This window comes from Conger conger, chromosome 1, assembly GCF_963514075.1.
Source record: "Conger conger chromosome 1, fConCon1.1, whole genome shotgun sequence".
In the NCBI taxonomy this organism is placed as follows: domain Eukaryota; kingdom Metazoa; phylum Chordata; class Actinopteri; order Anguilliformes; family Congridae; genus Conger; species Conger conger.
In genome coordinates this window covers 78,889,309-78,908,593 of record NC_083760.1, presented here as the reverse complement: position 1 = coordinate 78,908,593, position 19,285 = coordinate 78,889,309, and the positions used below count along the sequence as shown (strand labels likewise).

The 19,285-nt window shown below is 49.8% G+C and overlaps 1 protein-coding gene across 10 annotated transcripts in view; it reads left to right on the top strand.

Annotated features, from left to right (window-relative positions):
* The first annotated feature begins 1,135 nt into the window (after window positions 1-1,135).
* The window catches only part of chd4b (chromodomain helicase DNA binding protein 4b), a 26,037-nt gene continuing 7,887 nt past the window's right edge, over window positions 1,136-19,285 (top strand). For 3 of the 10 annotated variants that reach the window (XM_061236024.1, XM_061235987.1, XM_061235960.1), the window contains exons 1-27: window positions 1,136-1,409; window positions 1,886-2,127; window positions 5,126-5,262; window positions 5,389-5,658; window positions 5,867-5,985; window positions 6,353-6,660; window positions 6,781-6,905; window positions 7,020-7,155; window positions 7,449-7,618; window positions 8,008-8,259; window positions 8,764-8,967; window positions 9,734-9,945; window positions 10,909-11,040; window positions 11,991-12,090; window positions 12,464-12,655; window positions 13,109-13,309; window positions 13,722-13,859; window positions 14,095-14,216; window positions 14,667-14,840; window positions 15,253-15,394; window positions 16,138-16,269; window positions 16,844-16,961; window positions 17,101-17,225; window positions 17,610-17,702; window positions 17,938-18,079; window positions 18,161-18,333; window positions 18,656-18,845. In XM_061236024.1, the coding sequence (XP_061092008.1) occupies window positions 2,064-2,127; window positions 5,126-5,262; window positions 5,389-5,658; window positions 5,867-5,985; window positions 6,353-6,660; window positions 6,781-6,905; window positions 7,020-7,155; window positions 7,449-7,618; window positions 8,008-8,259; window positions 8,764-8,967; window positions 9,734-9,945; window positions 10,909-11,040; window positions 11,991-12,090; window positions 12,464-12,655; window positions 13,109-13,309; window positions 13,722-13,859; window positions 14,095-14,216; window positions 14,667-14,840; window positions 15,253-15,394; window positions 16,138-16,269; window positions 16,844-16,961; window positions 17,101-17,225; window positions 17,610-17,702; window positions 17,938-18,079; window positions 18,161-18,333; window positions 18,656-18,845 (4,171 nt within the window). In that variant the 5' untranslated portion in view covers window positions 1,136-1,409; window positions 1,886-2,063. The other 7 variants (XM_061236039.1, XM_061236016.1, XM_061236032.1 and 4 more) reach the window with 5 other exon arrangements.

Genomic DNA, 19,285 nt, shown 5'->3' with positions numbered 1-19,285 from the left:
AGGGACGTCACCTAAATTTCTTCAGTAAAAATATCCAGGTCTAATTAAATTAAGCTGCTTGAATGTATGTATGCTCTGGATAAGAGTGAATGAGTAGTGTTTAAAATACAGATAAGTACACGCAATGCCGATGTCTTGTTTGCTGTGACCAAGTGCCCAACTCGACCTCAGTTGTACTTTAATTTTACTCAAAAGTGGATGGAGGGAGAGGCCAATTGCCTCCCCATAATGCTGGTATCTGTGATTATGGGCTGGCAGTGTTGAACCACATTATTTCTACACCATTTTAAAGATGCACATCTTTGTACTTGACCCTACCTGACTCATAAGGTGTCCCTGTCTACCCTTCCCCTATATCTAATAAGATCTAGGTTTCACCAATATCGTAATCACAATGTGAAAAAAGTACATTTTATTCAGTACTATGGTGTGAATGGGTCAAGCTAGTATTTGCATGCACACAGATGCCACATGTGTGTGTGTGTGTGCAATACATTGCTTAATGCTTGCTGTGTGCATATACCTTCCATAGGCCTTTAACCTCATGTTTTCATACAGTGAGCAAATGCATAATAGGGAAGTATGGGCATTTACCACACTACAACACAAATGTGTCCCTCGGGTAAGAAAGTTCTATACAAGTCAATGTCATCATACCCTTTTCACTGCACAGCTTGTGTGCACAGTCCCATCGTGTGTGAATCTACTCGTGGAGTGCATGACTTGTATATGTGATATGAACGATAATTGTGTGCATGAACACATGTCCTGTGGTCTATTTGGGCAATACCCAGTGTACAGTGAATAAGCAAGGGAGACAGTAGTCGAATATTATGGTCTGTCACAAGTGCCATGGAGTTCCCCTGGAGACCATGTGACTTGTATTTTTTTTTTCTTTTTGGAGTTGTGCTTATTATGGGATGTCAGTGACTGCTTATGATTATTATGGGATGGCGAGCAGGGCGGGAGGGGGACTATCTCCATGGTAACGGCGGTTGCTAGGGGGCCGGAAATAGGGAAGGGAGTGTGGGGGGGGTGATTATTATGGTCTGTACGTTGCGAGGTAACTATGCAGAGTAGTGTGTGTATTATAGAGGGGGTGGGGGGAGGGGGGTTGAGATTATTATGGGATGTCTGCCCCCTGATCTCTTTGTGTATGTGAGGATGTTAACCAGCTAGCTGGCTGGTGAACGAGGGAGCGACGAAGACCTGCGTGTTTGACAACGATATTTGAATTACCCCTGTATACTTCACCGAATTTAACACTTTGTATTTTATACATTAAATATATAGATACGTGATCTGTATTGGAAGATATAATACGAGGAAGAACTGTTCGACCTGGGACCCTGTTGTACGTCATTATTGTCATTACGATCTTGAGTTTCAACAGTGAAATTTTACGAGTTGTGAGTAAGCTGTATGTTTGACTGTTTTTAAGACAGTGTTTAAAATCTGAGCGGTGAAGAAAAAGTGTATCGTGTCATAGGGTGACAAGCTGGACAGCTATAGCTCTGGACACGTACGGTCGGTCAATTCACTGACGTCCATAAGTTGTGTTCGTAGCAACGTAGCTATCTAGGGGATGTTTGCAAGCTACGCGGGCGATGTATGAAACTGGTAAATGGCTTTGCAACAACTAGCGAGCAAACCATAGCAAGAACGTTATCAACATAGTCTTAAGATATGTTTAGACGGCTAGCAAGCAACATTAATTCTACTTTTATAATATTTAATTTCATTTTACAGTAAGATGACAAATGCACTGATGGCTTGCACAAGACTGTTAAGTTATATCGCAGCAGAAAACTGTGATTCTAACCTTAATTTAAGTTATGAGAAACATAGCTAAATAAAAATCTTTCCCTGCCTTTTCTCGTTACAGCTGCCCTCCACCCTTTTATTTATATTTCCCCCTCCTCCCTGACACGAACCGATTGAGTGTGAGACCAGCTAGCTGTATTCGGAAAATATAGCAAGCTAGCAAACATTTTATTTTATATTTTATAACTAGCAAGCTAGCTGGCTAGCAATCTGACTAGTTGTAGCTATATCTAAGCAACATGTCTGGGAGTGAAGACGACAGGGACGATTTCGGACATTTGGACGACCGATCACTTGTGCAAGGTAAGGACTTCCAGCTAACTAGTTACTTCATATTGTTAGACTAGCTTTATTGTAATTAAATTATGCTTGATTAATTTGGCGAAGAAAGCCCCCTAGCTAAACAGCTATCGTGCTTTTAGCCAACCTGACAGCAATATATAACGTTATCTAATTTGTGCAAATGCACGCTTTTTCCAAAGGTAAGTATAATATGCAATATTCACTGTTTAGGAATTTCAGTAGTGGAACTCTGCAATATAGGATTGTTATTGTCGCGTGCGATAGAACTCGCTGAGTTAACAACGTTAGCCTGTTAGCGAGGGTGATGGCTAGCTAATCTAGGTTTCTTTTTAAAACACTTAGCTACTGAACCGCAACAAACTAATTGTTTGTTAGCAGCTACATTTTGGAATTGCTTAGCTAGCTAGCTAGCTATATTGTTAAGTGTTGTTTATTCGCGATCAGCAGCTAGATCTGAACGATGTAGGGATCAGATAAGTATCACCACAAGCGAGCTTGCTATCTGAGGTCTGTCAATTGGTTCGTTTCGTGCCAAGTAATGATGGCCTAGCAAGCTACCTAACGTTAGACACCCAACTTTTTGACTGGTTAGCCAATAGGCTAGTCTTCGCTTGACAGTTTCAAGTACATTTTTGTTACTTTTTGTTTGTTTAATTACTTTAATTGTACATAAACTAAATAAAATACGTTAACTTTGGTTTGTTTGGTATATTATTCATTTTGAGTTGAGTATACATTTTGCTACCGAGCCAATATGCGGCTATCAGTAGCTAAGTGTTAAAATGCCGGCTTCAGACTCGGCTGCAGTGGAGCACCGGCATCTTCCTGACTGCTGCGGCCTGCTGATATTTTCACGTGTCGAACATGGATGCCTAACGTTGGTTGTACAGCTGTTATGAAATCCAAGTTATTTATGTGATTTTGATATTTTGTGATTGTTTTTATAGTTTTGGAGTTTATATTTTAGTATTTAAATGCATATTTCGCCTACAATTTCGATAGCTAACTAGGTCAAGGTGTTGGGTCAAGATAGCTAACTCTTGCAAAACGTTACCAGTAAGGTAGTTTTTCAAGGGCTTCAGCTAGCTAAACCTTTAACTTGCTATCAAGCAGCAGTTAAGTTTGCGAGCAAACGGGGATGGGAAAGTTCACTTATGGATTGCAGTGAACCTCGTTTTGTCATTTTTTAATCCCAAGATTTTAAGTTGTTAATTTTTCTTAATTAATCAGGTGTTTTTCGTGTGTAGAGAATTGTTTATCCTCTTAAGCCACATTATATCACATTAGTAATTGTACAGCTGTCTTATCAGCTGTTTCTGATTAGGCAGGTGTATTCAGTCGCTTCCTTAGTGCAGTTATAAGAAACCTTTCCGTATCTAGTCTTGTGTCTAGGCTTTTGATTGTCTTTGCAGTCAAGGAAGCATGAGACTGAGAAATAAGAAAAAAAAAAAAAAAGTCAGACATAGGCCAAACAACCGGCTTTCAAAATCAACTGTTTGGAATATAATTAAGAAGGTGGGCTGAGCAATCACATCTGGACTGGTAGGCCAAGAAAGACCTCTGCAGTTGATGACCTAATAATTTGTGTCATAATGAAGAAAATAAACGCAAACGCCTATCCGACAGATCCGAAACACTCTTAATGAGGCAGGTGTGGATGTGTTAGTGACTACGCGAAGACTTCACACACAGATCTACAGAGGCCACACTGTAAGAGGCAACTTTCCAAAGCACTTTTATCTGCATAAAAGGATGGTTTGATAAGCAGTACTGAAAAGAGCCAGCAGAAATCTGGAAAAAGGTCTTCTGGACAGATGAGACCAAGGTTGACTTGTATCAGAGTGATGGCAAGAGCAAAATGGAGGCGAAAACGTGATGGCAGCTGTGGAGAACATGGTGGCAAGTGCTACCTCCTCCGCTGCCTCAGCCCCCATTGCAGTACCTGAACCCCCTGCATCCCCCCTGCGCAAGGCCAAGACGAAGGGGGGAGAAGAACTAAAGCACCCCCCCCCTCATCTGTGAAACATGATGGGGGTGTTATAGTTTGGGCATGTATGGCTGCCACAGGTCTTGACTCACTTGCCTTCATTGATAATGTAACCACTGATCGCAGCATCCGAATGAAGTCTATAGACTCATCTGCTCAAGTTCACACAAATTCTTCCAAACTCATTGGACGGTGTTTCATCCCACAGCAAGGCAATGAGCCCGAACATACACCTATGTTCTCTTTCTTCTTTATGATGTAAGGTAAATGATGAACAGTTGGTTTTGGTAAGCCTATTATTTGGCCTATGTCTCTGACACCCCCCCCCCCCCATTTCTTAGCCTCACTAAAGTGACAATTGCATAAAAGACATAAAACCATAGACAATAGATATAACACAATACGAAGCATGAACATTTGATTTAATTCTTCATGCCATATGTAGCTATTTCTGACAATATGGCTTAAGAGGTTAATAATTCCTCTAAACATGAACAGCACCTATTAACAGATTCTTGAAATTCAGGGATTGGGACAAAAACCAGCATACAACAGAGGTCCCCAGAACCAGGGTTGTGAACCACTATACTAGGTCATTGGCTATCTAGCTGCCATACTTGGCTTGCTAGTTAGCTGTACTTGATTCTTATAACTTGCTCCACTGCTGGTAAATAACCTTGGGAATTAGTCATTGTTGTAGTACTGAGGATTATTTGCGCTAACGCTCGCTTAGCTAAACTAAAAATTCACCATTTGCATTAAATGGTAAATGGTTGGCATTTTTATCGCGCCTTTATCCAAAGCGCTGCACAGTTGATGCTTCTCATTCACCCATTCATACACACACTCACAGCAATTGGCTGCCATGCAAGGCAAGGCAAGACCATCGTCAGGAGCAATTGGGGGCTAGGTGTAACAAAGGGTGGGAATGCAGTTATCGTTGCCGTCCTCTTTGGTGTGTTGATCAGGCGCGTCCGTGTTCAATGATTAATGCTGTCTACACGTGGGCAGATGATGAGGAGCTGGAGGATACGTTCGATGGGGACGCCCCCAAGGTGAAGAAGAAGAAGAAAGCCAAGAAGAGTCGTGAGAGCAAGAGCAGCAAGAGGCAAAGAGTCCGTAGAGAGGTACCTGAACGTCTGCCCGTGGTGAGACTAATGCCTGGGCAATATCATGCTCGTAGGTCTTTAGTATACACACTACTACTGCACGCTCGGGTAACGTTGTTTCACCGAGTGTTTGCCATTGGTGGCTGCTCTGTGTCGCCGTCGCAGGACCTGCCCGGGAGCTCTCCAGAGGACGTCCATGGCGCAGAGGGGAGAGAGGGCGACGAGGAGGACGGAGGAGGTCCAAGGTCAGACAGCGAGGGGAGCGACTACACACCGGGAAAGAAGAAGAAGAAGCGGGCGAGCATGACAAAGGAGAAGAAAAGAGGAGGAACGAATGGAGAGAGAGAGAAGGGCGGCGGCGCGTCCTCCAGCGGCAAAAGCAAGAGGAAAGAGCCGGAGCCTGAAGAAGAGGAAGATGAGGAAGACGACAGCCAGGTAAGAGCTTGGCGAAAGAGGAGCTCGCATGAGGGCAGCCATAATGCACTCAAGCCTGTCTCCCAGTAATACAGATTAATGTGAGCATGGCACGCAGCCATTTCCGAAATCACAAGAATGCATGGAAATGTGTGTGGAAAAGAAGTCCTGACAAGGTCATTCTGCGTGTCTTACCCTGCCTCCACCCCCCCCCCCCCCCTCCCCCCAGGAGCCCAAGACCTCTGCCCAGCTGCTGGATAACTGGGGAATGGAGGATATCGACCATGTTTTCACTCAGGAGGACTACAGCACACTGACCAACTACAAGGCCTTCAGCCAGTTTGTCAGGTCACTCCCCTTTAAATTCCTCCTTTATCTTTAGGTTATACTTAGGGTGGCCAGATTCCCTTAAGGACCGTGTATACAGTGCGGTCCTATAATATAATGAGAACCTATAATATTGGCAAGTAGAGTCAGAAATACCTATTAATATACGGTACAACCTAAATACCTAAGTACAGAAAAATTTATATTTTCTCAGAATAAGGGGCTGAAATACGGTGATTGTCCCTGGAAAAACAGGACGTCTGGTCACCCTAGCTACAGTAATTAACCTTTCCTCAGCCTCCTCTCCTCCACCTGGACTCACTCTTTCTCTCGCCACCACTCCCTTTCTCCCTTCTCTCTCTCTCTCTCTCTCTCTCTCTCACGGCAGGCCGCTCATTGCCGCGAAGAACCCCAAGATCGCCGTGTCGAAGATGATGATGGTGCTGGGGGCCAAGTGGCGCGAGTTCAGCACCAACAACCCGATGCGGGGCTTGGCCAGCGCCAACGCCGCCCTGGCGGCCGCCAACGTGGCGGCAGCCGTGGAGAACATGGTGACCCCCGCGGGGGAGGCAGAGCCGGCCGCAGGGGGCGCAACTGCCGCCTCCTCCTCCGCTGCCTCGGCCCCCATCGTGGTGTCTGAGCCCCCCCAGCCCCCCGCACCCCCCCTGCGCAAGGCCAAGACAAAGGAGGGCAAAGGTGAAGGGCGGGGCGGTGATGGGGGTTAGCTTTAGCATTTTCTAAAAAGCGTTCATATGTTGAGTTTGTCATCTTGTTTGTTCACCTGTTTTTTTATTTTTTATTTTTTATTTTTTTAAGGTCCAAATGCTCGTAAGAAGCCAAAACCACCTCCAAAGCCCCAAGAGAAGAAGGTGAAAACCAAGAAAGTGGCCCCTCTGAAGATAAAGTTGGGCGGCTTCAACAGCAAGAGGAAACGTTCTTCTGTACGACACCAGTTTCCTCCCTCTCTGCCCTGTACTTTCCACCATTTTGAAACCTGCTTGAGTGCTGTCCTGGGTTGTAATGAAAGGCGCTCATGAGCCTTTTCCCTTCCTTAGAGCGAGGAGGACGAGGTTGACGTGGACAGCGATTTTGACGACGGGAGCCTGAACAATTTCTCAGTGTCGGACGGCTCCAACAGCCGCAGCAGCCGCTCAAAGAAGAAGGCCAAGTCTTCCAAGAAAAAGAAGAAAGGTGGGAGTCCGGACTGAGCTCTGTGGTCTACCTGTGCTTTACAGGCCAGTCTGTCTGTGTGTCTGTCTGTGTCTGTGTGTGTTTGTCTGTGTCTGCGTGTTTGTCTGTGTGTGTCTGTCTGTCTGTGTCTGTGTCTGTGTGTGTGTGTCTGTCTGTGTGTGTCTGTCTGTGTGTGTCTGTCTGTGTGTGTCTGTCTGTGTGTGTGTGTCTGTGTGTGTGTGTATGCGCGTGTGCATCCGTGTGCACTGAGTGAATGAATCTGCTGACACACACCTCTATCCCCGATTCCTCAGTGGACGAGGATGCCGACGGCTACGAGACGGACCACCAGGACTACTGCGAGGTCTGCCAGCAGGGCGGCGAGATCATCCTGTGCGATACCTGCCCCCGGGCCTACCACATGGTGTGCCTGGACCCCGACATGGAGAAGGCCCCCGAGGGCAAATGGAGCTGCCCCCACTGTGTGAGTCACCCCACCCCCTCCACGAAAGGACTACTTCCCCTGCCAAATAAGGGTACTGTAACCATGGAGTCAGGCCCGAGTCCTAGTCTCTGCTTCATACCGCTGATGATTTTCTTAATCAGGCACAGATTTTGAATCTGCGACACAAAGTGAGTTGAGTCTGTAGCCAATCAATGGCATTAGTCAATAAATTAACTATCAGGTAGTACAGAATACGGGTAGTAGCGCTGGCCTTGTGGGCCGGAATCCAGCATCTTTACCTCAGTCCATCTATCTGTCCAGGCTTCAGGGCTGTGTTGACCCTTCTGTCTCTCTGTTCTCTCTTTTTCTCTCCCCCCTACCCTTTGCGCACTCTCTCTCTCTCGTCTTTTTCCTGCTCTTCTCCGCAGGAGAAGGAGGGAGTGCAGTGGGAGGCGCGGGAGGACGCCTCCGAGGGCGAGGAGGACCAGGAGGGGGACGGGCGGCGGGACGGCGGGGGCGAGGCGGAGGAGGACGACCACCACATGGAGTTCTGCAGGGTGTGCAAGGACGGCGGGGAGCTGCTCTGCTGCGACTCCTGCCCCTCCTCCTACCACATCCACTGCCTCAACCCGCCCCTGCCCGAAATCCCCAACGGGGAGTGGATCTGCCCCCGCTGCACTGTGAGTGGGAGGGAGGGAGGGGGAGGGGGAGGGGGAGGGGGAGGGAGAGGGAAATGGAGGGAGGGAGGGATGGAGGGAGGGAGAAAGGGAGGTGGGGGGGGGGGCGGGAGGGAGGGAGACAGGGAGGGGGGGGAGCAGGGGGGGGGAATGAGAGAGGGAGTTCGCGTCACAGCTTACCATAAGCAGAGGGACACCCAGTGAGCACATATGTCTGCATATTATACGTCTACATCTATGTTTGTGTGTTCGTTCTTCATATGTTCCTTTCTGTGCTTTGGCAACATCAAGATTCATATTGCCATGCCAATAAAGCATTTTTTAATTTGAATTAGAGCGAGAGAGAGATGGAAGGTTGAGAGTTTTGAGCGTACGGACGACAAAGAAGAGGAGGTTGAGTTGATGTTTTGGTGAACTGGTTGATGTTTGGGTGTAAATGTTTCATCAGTGTTGTTGATGACCTGTTCAGTTGACATTGTGTTCTGCACACTGCCTCCTGTCCTTCAGTGTCCAGGTATGAAGGGGAAAGTCCAGAAGATTCTGTCCTGGCGGTGGGGAGAGCCACCACCCCCCACGCCAGTGCCCCGCCCCCCTGATCTCCCGTCAGAGGCCCCGGACCCCGCCCCCCTGGCCGGTCGCCCAGAGAGAGAGTTCTTTGTGAAGTGGAGCAACATGTCGTACTGGCACTGCTCCTGGGTCACTGAGCTACAGGTGAAGACACCTGGGCAGGGCGTACGCACACACACACACACACACACACACACACACACACACACACATACATATGCACACACACACACACACACACATTTGTGTCTCTGAGCTACACTGAGCACACTTGAACAGGACCTGCATGCACACACACACCCACACACTTGCATACACGCTCCCGGGTCTCTGAGCTACAGGTGAGTACACCTGGGCAGTTTATGCACACACACACGCACAGACATGCCAGTGAGGGGTTTGAGCAGAATGTTAAACTGAAGGAGTGATCTCTCTTCTTACCAGAGTCTCTTCACTTGTGCTTTTGTGGCATTTGTGAGCACCTGAGGGGATAATCTACAGGCTGTGTGTTATGTGCGCTTGTTGTTTGGTGCTTCAGAGTGTGTTATGTGCGCTTGTTTGGGTGCTTCAGGGTGTGCTGTGTGTTGTGTGTGCTTGTTTGGTGCTTCAGGGTGTGCTGTGTGTTGTGTGTGCTTGTTTGGTGCTTCATGGTGTGTTGTGTGCGCTTGTTTGGTGCTTCAGAGTGTGTTATGTGCGCTTGTTGTTTGGTGCTTCATGGCGGGTTGTCTGTGCTTGTTTGGGTGCTTCAGGGTGTGCTGTGTGTTGTGTGTGCTTGTTTGGTGCTTCAGGGTGTGTTGTGTGTGCTTGTTTGGTGCTTCAGGGTGTGTTGGTGCACTTGTTTGGTGCTTCAGGGTGTGTTGTCTGGTGCTCTCAGCACTCACCCTCGCCTCACCTGCACTCTCCCCCGTAGCTGGAGCTGCACTGCCAGGTGATGTTCCGGAACTACCAGCGGAAGAACGACATGGACGAGCCCCCGCTGCTGGACTTCAGCGCCGAGGTGGAGGCCGACAAGACCGTGAAGAGGAAGAACAAGGACCCGCTCTACGTCAAGCTGGAGGAGCGCTTCTACCGCTTCGGCATCAAGATGGAGTGGCTGATGGTCCATCGGATCCTGAATCACAGGTACTACCAGTGGCAGGCCTGCACACTGACCTACTCTGGCACTCCCTGGCTCTGACCTACTCACTCCCCGCTCTGACCTACTCACTGGCGGCTCTGACTTACTCACTGGCGGCTCTGACTTACTCACTGGCGGCTCTGACTTACTCACTGGCGGCCCTGACTTACTCACTGGCAGCTCTGACCTACACACTGGCGGCCCTGACTTACTCACTGGCGGTTCTGGCCTACACACTCCCGGCTCTGACCTACACACTGGCGGCTCTGACCTACACACTCCCTGGCTCTGACCTACTCACTTGCAGCTCTGGCCTATACAGTCACACCTTCTGGATGCTTGTGCAGATTTCTGCTTGGCCTTAGGAAAGGGAACATGCTGATTGCACATCCTTACTCGATTAGTTACCATTGCAGCAGTGAGCCAAAGCTTGACTTTGAATAATGATACATTTCCCCACCTTGAGCTGTGTCCCTAATCCTGCCCAGATCCTGTAATCTGCACAGAGATTAGTATTAAAAATCAACAACAGGTTTTCAGTGACGTGTTCATAGTGTTATCAGACCTTTGTAGGCAAGGGCATAACTTCAGTATTTGAATTTCTGAATGTTGGAATATTGTGGGGGCTGAAATTCATAGGCAATGAGAATGGCAACCCTCTAGAGGGAGTTAGTGTGAAGAATTGTTAAGTGATCAGTTTTGGTAAAGGGGAAAATACTTCAGACTATTAATTATTGTATCCCAATTTTCTCATCATCATGCAATCCCCCATATGAACACCCCCCCCCCCCCCCCCCCCCCCCCCCATGTACATTAACCACAAAACTACAGGCTGTTTGTATGTGTTGGTTAGTATGACTCCTGTTTGTTGGTTTTTCAATGTAGCAGGAACAAAGGTGTAAAAACGGTACAATACAACCCAAGCGCAGCCTGTTTTAAACTGAATATCCTCCTGCTCCGTTTCGCAGCGTGGATAAGAAGAGCAACGTTCACTACCTGATCAAGTGGAGGGACCTGCCCTACGACCAGGCCTCCTGGGAGAGTGAGGACATGGAGCTGCAGGAATACGACGTCTACAAGCAGCACTACTGGAACCACAGGTGCACAGCCAATCGCGCGGCAGAGTGGGCTCTCTGAGCCAATCACGTGCAAGAGTGGGCTCTCTGAGCCAATCACGTGCAAGAGTGGGCTCTCTGAGCCAATCGCACGCTAAAGAGTGGGCTCTCTGAGCCAATCGCACGCTAAAGAGTGGGCTCTCTGAGCCAATCGCACGCAAGAGTGGGCTCTCTGAGCCAATCGCACGCAAGAGTGGGCTCTCTGAGCCAATCGCACGCAAGAGTGAGCTCTCTGAGCTAATCGCACGCAAAACACCTGATGAAGCCCAGCTGCTGCTGTGGTGTGTGGTTTTACTTCATTTATTTGGGCTTAATTACAGAAGTGATTGCATACAGCAGAGCTGGTTCACTCCTACAGTACAGTTGGGAAACACCCACCCAGCGTACATGTGTAGTCTACAGCTGGAGTTCATAGCTCTATCAGAAACAGCATTACGTCCTGAACCGGGTCTCTGCTGCAGCCCCTTGGTCTGGCTGCATGTTTAAAGGGTCCTTTAAACCAAAAAAAGAAAATGAAGTGTGTTTCCACTTATCCAGAGTACTATATATATCCATCCTGATAGTGTCTCGTCTCAGCGAAACTATTTTCCGTATTTTGCCCCAGAATACTGGTACGCTTCGACAGAAACTGCATGCGTGGACACAGTTGGCGAGTTCTGGCAGTAGAATTAGTTCTGGATTAAATGTAAATTTTTGAGCCCTGTCGATATTTGTTTGTAGCTGTGGCATTATTTTTGGAAAGAGACATTGCTGTTTTTTTGTTTTTTTTGGCGCATTGATTAACAGAAAATAATGATCCATCGAGGTCAATTGTATTACAGTGAACTGCATCTAAATTGTCAGATCTCATTGAAAGTATCTAGATGGATAGATGCTACTCTTTTTGGGTGAACTGCCCCCTTAAGGCTGCAGTGCGGTGCCTCCGTCTCTAACAGGGAGCTGGTGATGGGGGACGAGGGCAAGCCAGGGAAGAAGCTGAAGAAGCTGGGAAAGATGAAGAGGCTGGACAGGCCCCCCACCAACCCCGTCGTGGACGTAAGAGCGCCCCCTGTGTTCATCCGCCACAGCGCGTGCTACAGTCCACACTGTGTTACATTACCTCACATTACATTGCATTGCATTACATGACATTGCATTACATTACTTTGCATTACATTACATGTTATTTGGCTGACGCTTACAGTTGACTAGATTAAGCAGGGGGCAATCCCCCTGGAGCAATGTGGGGTTAAGGGCCTTGCTCAGGGGCCCAACAGCTGTGCAGATGTTATCGTGGCTACACTGGGGATCAAACCACTGACCATGCAGGACCCAGTCATGTACATTAACCACTAAACTACAGGCTGTTTGTATGTGTTGGTTAGTATGACTCTTGGCTTGGTGTTAACCCCCCCCTCCCTCCCTCCAGCCCACCATCAAGTTTGACCGGCAGCCGGACTACCTGGACAGCACAGGGGGCACGCTGCACCCCTACCAGCTGGAGGGGCTCAACTGGCTGCGCTTCTCCTGGGCCCAGGGCACCGACACCATCCTGGCCGACGAGATGGGCCTGGGCAAGACCGTGCAGACCGCCGTGTTCCTCTACTCCCTGTACAAAGAGGTGAGTGAGAGTGTGAGAGTGTGAGAGTGTGAGAGTGTGAGAGTGTGAGAGTGTGAGACTGTGAGACTGTGAGACTGTGTATATGTGTGAAAGAGAATTTGTGTGTGTTTGCCTGTTGGCATGCAAACCTGTATTTACGAAAAGGCTGTTCTGCACACTGTGGAAAATCTGTAACCCTGTGCTTTCAGAACAGGGCTTATTTGTTTACAAGGAGGCTGTGTATCTGGCTATAGTGCCGTCTCCCTGTCCAGTCTGTCTGTCCCTGTCAGTGGGTGTCAGTGGACGGACAGATGGGACGCACAGTAACACTGTCCATCAAAGGGGACGTTTCCTAAGCCGGGACTCTGTCCTAAAGGCAGGACAGCACACAGATCAGCGTGACGATCAGACCGTGTTCTCTTTGGCGATGGTGTGAGGGGGGCGCGTGTGAGTCATTTCTCCATCTCCCCCCAGGGCCACTCCAAGGGGCCGTTCCTGGTGAGCGCCCCCCTGTCCACCATCATCAACTGGGAGCGTGAGTTCGAGCTGTGGGCGCCCGACATGTACGTGGTCACCTACGTGGGGGACAAGGACAGCCGGGCCGTCGTCCGCGAGAACGAGTTCTCCTTCGAGGGCAACGCCATCCGCGGCGGGAAGAAGGCCTCCAGGATGAAGGTGGGGAGGGCTGCTTCGTCTCGTTAGCTTTAGCGCCGCGTACATGCGTACATCAGGGATCCGCAAACTCGCGGGCGGAGACCTGCTGGTTTTTCCACCTGCTTTACCTGGTTCACCTGGAAGTCAGGTGTGAAGATAGTCTGGCCAATCAGTAGCACTAATTACCTGGAGAAAAGAAAACCGAGGCTGGATTTGGATTCGAGGGCTAGAGTTTATTATCCCTAATGTTACTGCATCAGTACGCCACATATCTCATGATCAACATTGCATGAAATGCCATCAATAAGCAATGCAGATGTTTTTCATGAGTCTATGACTACAGCCCTAACGTAAGCTGTATGTACCGTTTGTAGCTGTGTAGGGTGTTTGGGTCAGCGTTTAACGCCTATCTTTGGGCCCTCCCGCTGTGCAGAAAGAAGCCTCCGTGAAGTTCCACGTGCTGCTGACGTCCTACGAGCTCATCACCATCGACATGGCCATCCTGGGCTCCATACAGTGGGCCTGCCTGGTGGTGGACGAGGCCCACAGGCTCAAGAACAACCAGTCCAAGGTGAGCGCAGGCGTCTGGGCGACCTCTTTCCATCCTCTCTCTCTCTCCCCTTTTCTCTTCTCTCTCTTTCTCTCTCCCCCTTTCTCTTCTCTCTCCCCCTTTCTCCTCTCTCTCCCTCCCTTTCCCTTTCTCTCTCTCTCTGCCCCTTTCTTTTCTTTCTCTTCTTCTCTCTCTCCCTCTCTCCCCATTTCTCTCCCTCTCTCTAATGCTCTCCCTCTCGCTCTGCGGCCCACAGTTCTTCAGGGTGCTGAATAACTACCCACTCCAGCACAAGCTGCTGCTGACTGGAACTCCACTGCAGAACAACCTGGAGGAGCTCTTCCACCTGCTCAACTTCCTCACCCCCGAGAGATTCAAGTGAGTGTGTGTCTGTGTGAGAGAGGGTGTGTAGTAGTATATGCGCATTATAATATTTTTGTAGCCTTGGTAATGTCCAGACTAGTGTGAAGGGATCTGAATGTCAAAATTGCAGGCAACTGGCAGGAATGTCAAAATTGCAGGCAAAGCAGATCTATGTCAGCAATAATAGGTAGTTGCAATGTGGACATGAATAAAAGAATAAAAATGTGTGTGCGTGAGAGAGTGTGTGTGTATGCGTGAGAGAGTGAATGTGTGCGTGTGAGAGGGAGGGAGAGAGTGAATGTGTGCGTGTGAGAGGGAGGGAGAGAGTGAATGTGTGCGTGTGAGAGGGAGGGAGGGAGGGAGGGAGAGAGTGAGTGTGAGTGTCCGTGTCCACGGGATTGATTTGTGCCACACAACTGCACTCATGTCACGATGACACCTCGCTCTCCGCCTCTCCTCCCTCAGTAACCTGGAGGGCTTCCTGGAGGAGTTTGCCGACATCGCCAAGGAGGACCAGATCAAGAAGCTGCACGACATGCTGGGGCCCCACATGCTCAGGAGGCTGAAGGCCGACGTCTTCAAGAACATGCCGTCCAAGACGGAGCTGATCGTGCGCGTGGAGCTCAGCCCCATGCAGAAGTGAGCGGGGGGGAGGGCGTGGGAGGGGGAGAGAGGCCGGACGTGGGTCCTGTAGCGTAGTGGTTCAGGTACATGCCTGGGACCCGCAAGGTCCGTGGTTCGATCCCCGGTGTAGCCGCAATAAGATCCGCACAGCCGCTGGGGCCCTTGAGCAAGGCCCTTAACCCTGCATTGCTCCAGGGGAAGATTGTCTCCTGAATCAACTGATAAAAAGCGTCAGCCAAATGGCATGTAATGTAATGTAATGTAATGAGAGGAGAGGAGCGGTGAAAGTCGTCCTCTTGCGTCGTCCCCTCGCGTTTTGTCACCAGGCCTTTCCTGGGCTTGTGTAATGGTGGCTGTCAGACTCTGCCGAGAGGGCGTGTTGTGGTTCCGCTTTTTCTCATGTGGAAATCTTCGTTTTCGATTCCAGGAAGTACTACAAATTCATCCTGACGCGCAACTTCGAGGCCCTGAACACTCGGGGCGGGGGCAACCAGGTGTCTCTGCTCAACGTGGTGATGGACCTCAAGAAGTGCTGCAACCACCCCTACCTCTTCCCCACTGCTGCTATGGTATGAGCCTTTCCACAGGCCCGAATAGGACGGTGGGCAGAACCATGCGGTTGGTGGGGGTGTGTGGGCGGGCGGGAGTCGGGGGGAGCTGCACAAGTAGATCAATAAATGTCCGAAAAATGTATACTTTTAGTAAGGTAACACTCCCTTCCCTTCTCAGTAGACTGAGCGCAGAGAGTAAGTGTTTTCCTGCAGGGGAACCTTGATAACGCTGCCAATTGAATTCCTGTCAAGAGGCGGGAAAGAAGACAAACTGCCCATCAGTACCAGTCTGAGCTTTTCAGTGCGATTATTCATTCCTCAGATGTAACGCCAACGCTAACGTGCTAGCACTGCCCATGCGTGAAAGCAGGGGAAAGACAGTATGGTGGTGCAGTGGATTGCAATGTCGCCTCACAGCAAGAAGGTCCTGGGTTTTGAATCCCAAATGGGCCTTTTCCCTGTGGTGCCTTAAAAGACTTGGGTTAGGCTACTGGGGGGGGGGTCATTAACTGGGCGTTGCTGTAAATGAGAACGTGCGCTCAGCCAACCGACCCTGTATAAATAAAGGTTAAATTTCAGTGGGGAGGGTCACTGTCTCTGGTTTTCCTCGCTGCACTTAGATGAAGTCAGGGGTAAATGAGGAGGGTCACGGTCTCTGGTTTTCAGTGGGTAGGGTCACAGTCTCTGGTTTTCAGTGGGTAGGGTCACAGTGTCTGGTTTTCAGTGGGGAGGGTCACGGTCTCTGGTTTTCCTCGCTGCAGGAGGCTCCGAAGATGCCGAACGGCATGTACGACGGCACCGCCCTGACCAAGGCCTCCGGGAAGCTCATGCTGCTCTTCAAGATGCTGAAGAAGCTGAAGGAGGGAGGACACCGAGTGCTCATCTTCTCCCAGGTGAGCGCCCTCCGCTCGCCATCCACCCTGCCCTGCAGCGCCCTGCGCCCTGCCCTGTCCCATGCGCCTGCACCATGCGCCCTGCACCATACGCCCTGTCCCATGCGCCCTGCACAATGCGCCCTGCCCCATGCGCCCTGCATCATGCGCCCTGCGCCATGCGCCCTGCGCCATGCGGCCGCTTACCACCACTCTACTCGCCATGTACTCGCTCTGCCCTGGCTGCAATTCTGACTCCATATTTACATTTTACATTTTGTCATTTGGCATCAGACGCTTTTAATCCAAAGCGAAGTGTCTAGGTTCTTTACAGGTTAAAGCATCAAATCCATAACTAGTAAAATACACACGAAGGGCTGTTCTAAACAAAAAGACAACAGTCATCGTAATGCAAATTTATAAAAAATATATCGGGCTTCTGTGGTCTCTGGCTCGTCGTCACTCCTCGCACGCCTGCATTGCGAGGGCAGAGACCGCAGACTTGAGGACCCAGCGTGCATGTCTTCTCAGGGCAATAATCTGCCCGTCTGCACAACGATTCTCACTGTCCCCATACTGCCCCCCCCCCCCCCAGATGACCAAGATGCTGGACCTGCTGGAGGACTTCCTGGAGAACGAGGGGTACAAGTACGAGCGGATCGACGGGAGCGTCACCGGCAGCATGAGGCAGGAGGCCATCGACCGCTTCAACGGTGAGACTCGATCGGACCCTGCGGGGAGCGGGGGTTCCTGATTCCCACGGTGCTGTCGCAGCCCGCTGGAGGCCAGGTCAGATTCCTGCTAACCCCCCCTCCCCTTCTCCCCTTCCCCCCTTCTCCCCTTCTCCTCCAGCCCCCGGAGCCATCCAGTTCGTCTTCCTGCTCTCCACCAGGGCGGGGGGTCTGGGGATCAACCTGGCCACCGCCGACACTGTCATCATCTACGACTCTGACTGGAACCCTCACAACGACATCCAGGTAGGCGCTGGTCAACCCCTCCAGGGCCTTTTGTGGAGATAGGTCACGCACAGTTGCACTAAGAATAAGAAGAAGAAATTTGGCTCAAAGACTACTTTAGTCTTGTAAAATCTTGTAGTCTTAAAATCTTATTTTTAGGAAAGTGGGAAATATTAGCTAGTTACTTACTCCTTGACAAGTGAAATTGTCTTACCCCATTGGCAAATCTTCAAATGAAAACTTTCTCCCCTTTTTTTGTCTATTTTGCAAAAGAGTAATACAAATATGACCTTAAGTCTAAATGTAAGACCAAAATACTTTTTAAGATAACTTATTTTTTGGTTTTTGCAGTGTACAGTGTACTCTTGTTTACTCTCAGCTCTCTCTGGTCTCTCTCCTTCTCAGGCCTTCAGCAGAGCTCACCGTATCGGTCAGAACAGGAAGGTGATGATCTATCGATTCGTCACCAAGGCTTCGGTGGAGGAACGAATCACTCAGGTGTGTTATGGTGGTGATGATCATGGTGTGTTATGGTGATGATCATGGTGTGTTATGGTATTGACTATGGTGGAGTGTTATGGTGATGATCATGGTGTGTTATGGTGATGATGATTATGGTGGTGTGTTATGGTGATGATGATAATGGTGATGTGTTATGGTGGCGGTGTATTACGATGATGATTCTGATGATAATTACAAATTACAAATTATATGTGCCTAAATTCCACCACAGGTAGCAAAGAAGAAGATGATGCTGACCCACTTAGTGGTGCGGCCCGGCCTGGGCTCCAAGACCGGCTCCATGTCCAAACAGGAGCTGGACGACATCCTCAAGTTTGGCACCGAGGAGCTCTTCAAGGACGAAATTGCAGAGGGTGAGCGCCCTCGACTTTAAAATGGCCGTCCTCGTCCGTGTCACTGCCCCGCCTTGACCCTCTCCCCCTGCCCCCTCCCAGGAGAGAACAAGGAGGAGGACAGCAGTGTGATCCACTATGACGACAAGGCCATCGACCGGCTGCTCGACCGCAACCAGGACGCCACCGAGGACACGGCCGAGATCCAGAGCATGAACGAGTACCTGAGCTCCTTCAAGGTGGCCCAGTACGTGGTGAAGGACGAGGAGGAGGAGGTGAGTGAGTGAGTGTGTGTGTGTTTGTGTGTGTGTTTGCGTGCATGTGTGCCTGAGTGTGTGTTCACATGCAGTTTCTGTCGAGTTTCTCAATGTAGAAGACTAGCATATTCAGATGAACCGACTCAAGAACACTTGAAGAGGAGTGTCTTGCGCAGATCACGTTTTCACCACCCTTCGCTCTCTCACCTCATTCTCCTGTCCATCCCTGCCTTGTTTCCCTTCCTCTCCTCTCTCATTCTTCCTCTCCTCCTCCACTTTGGTTCCACCATCCTCCTCTCTCCCCGCCCCTGCTCCTCCGGCTGCCGGCGGCCTCGTGCAGGAGGAGGAGGTGCAGAGGGAGATCATTAAGCAGGAGGAAAGCGTGGACCCCGATTACTGGGAGAAGCTGCTGAGGCACCACTACGAGCAGCAGCAGGAGGACCTGGCCCGCCACCTGGGCAAGGGCAAGCGCATCCGCAAGCAGGTCAACTACAACGACGGCTCGCAGGAGGACCGAGGTAGTAGACGGGGTACAGAAGACCATGCGCATTACTACTACTACCTCTGTGTGCATGCCTGCACGTGGCTGTCTGTGTGCCGTGTGTGCCTTTCACACTCAGGGTTAGGTGAATGTTGGTCGTGTGTGTGTGTGTGTCGTGTGAAGGATTCTGGGGCTTTTTGTTTCTTTTAAATGGCAGGCTCCATAGATAACAAAGCCAAGGGGAGGTCGCTTAGTGGGGTGAAAGGTGATGAGGATTTTGGGGGCCCACAGCTGGAGAGGGCCCACAAAAAAATCCAGTAGGATGGGGGACCCAGAGCAATATTCTTTCAGGTGGCCCATTATTCCTAGCTACACCCCTGCAAAATGAAATGTTTTAAGTAAAAGATGACTAGAAGGGCTGGATTCTGCCTAATGACGGCAAACTGTGTCCTGAACTTGGAGAAAAGATGTTAATTGCTTTTTGATTTT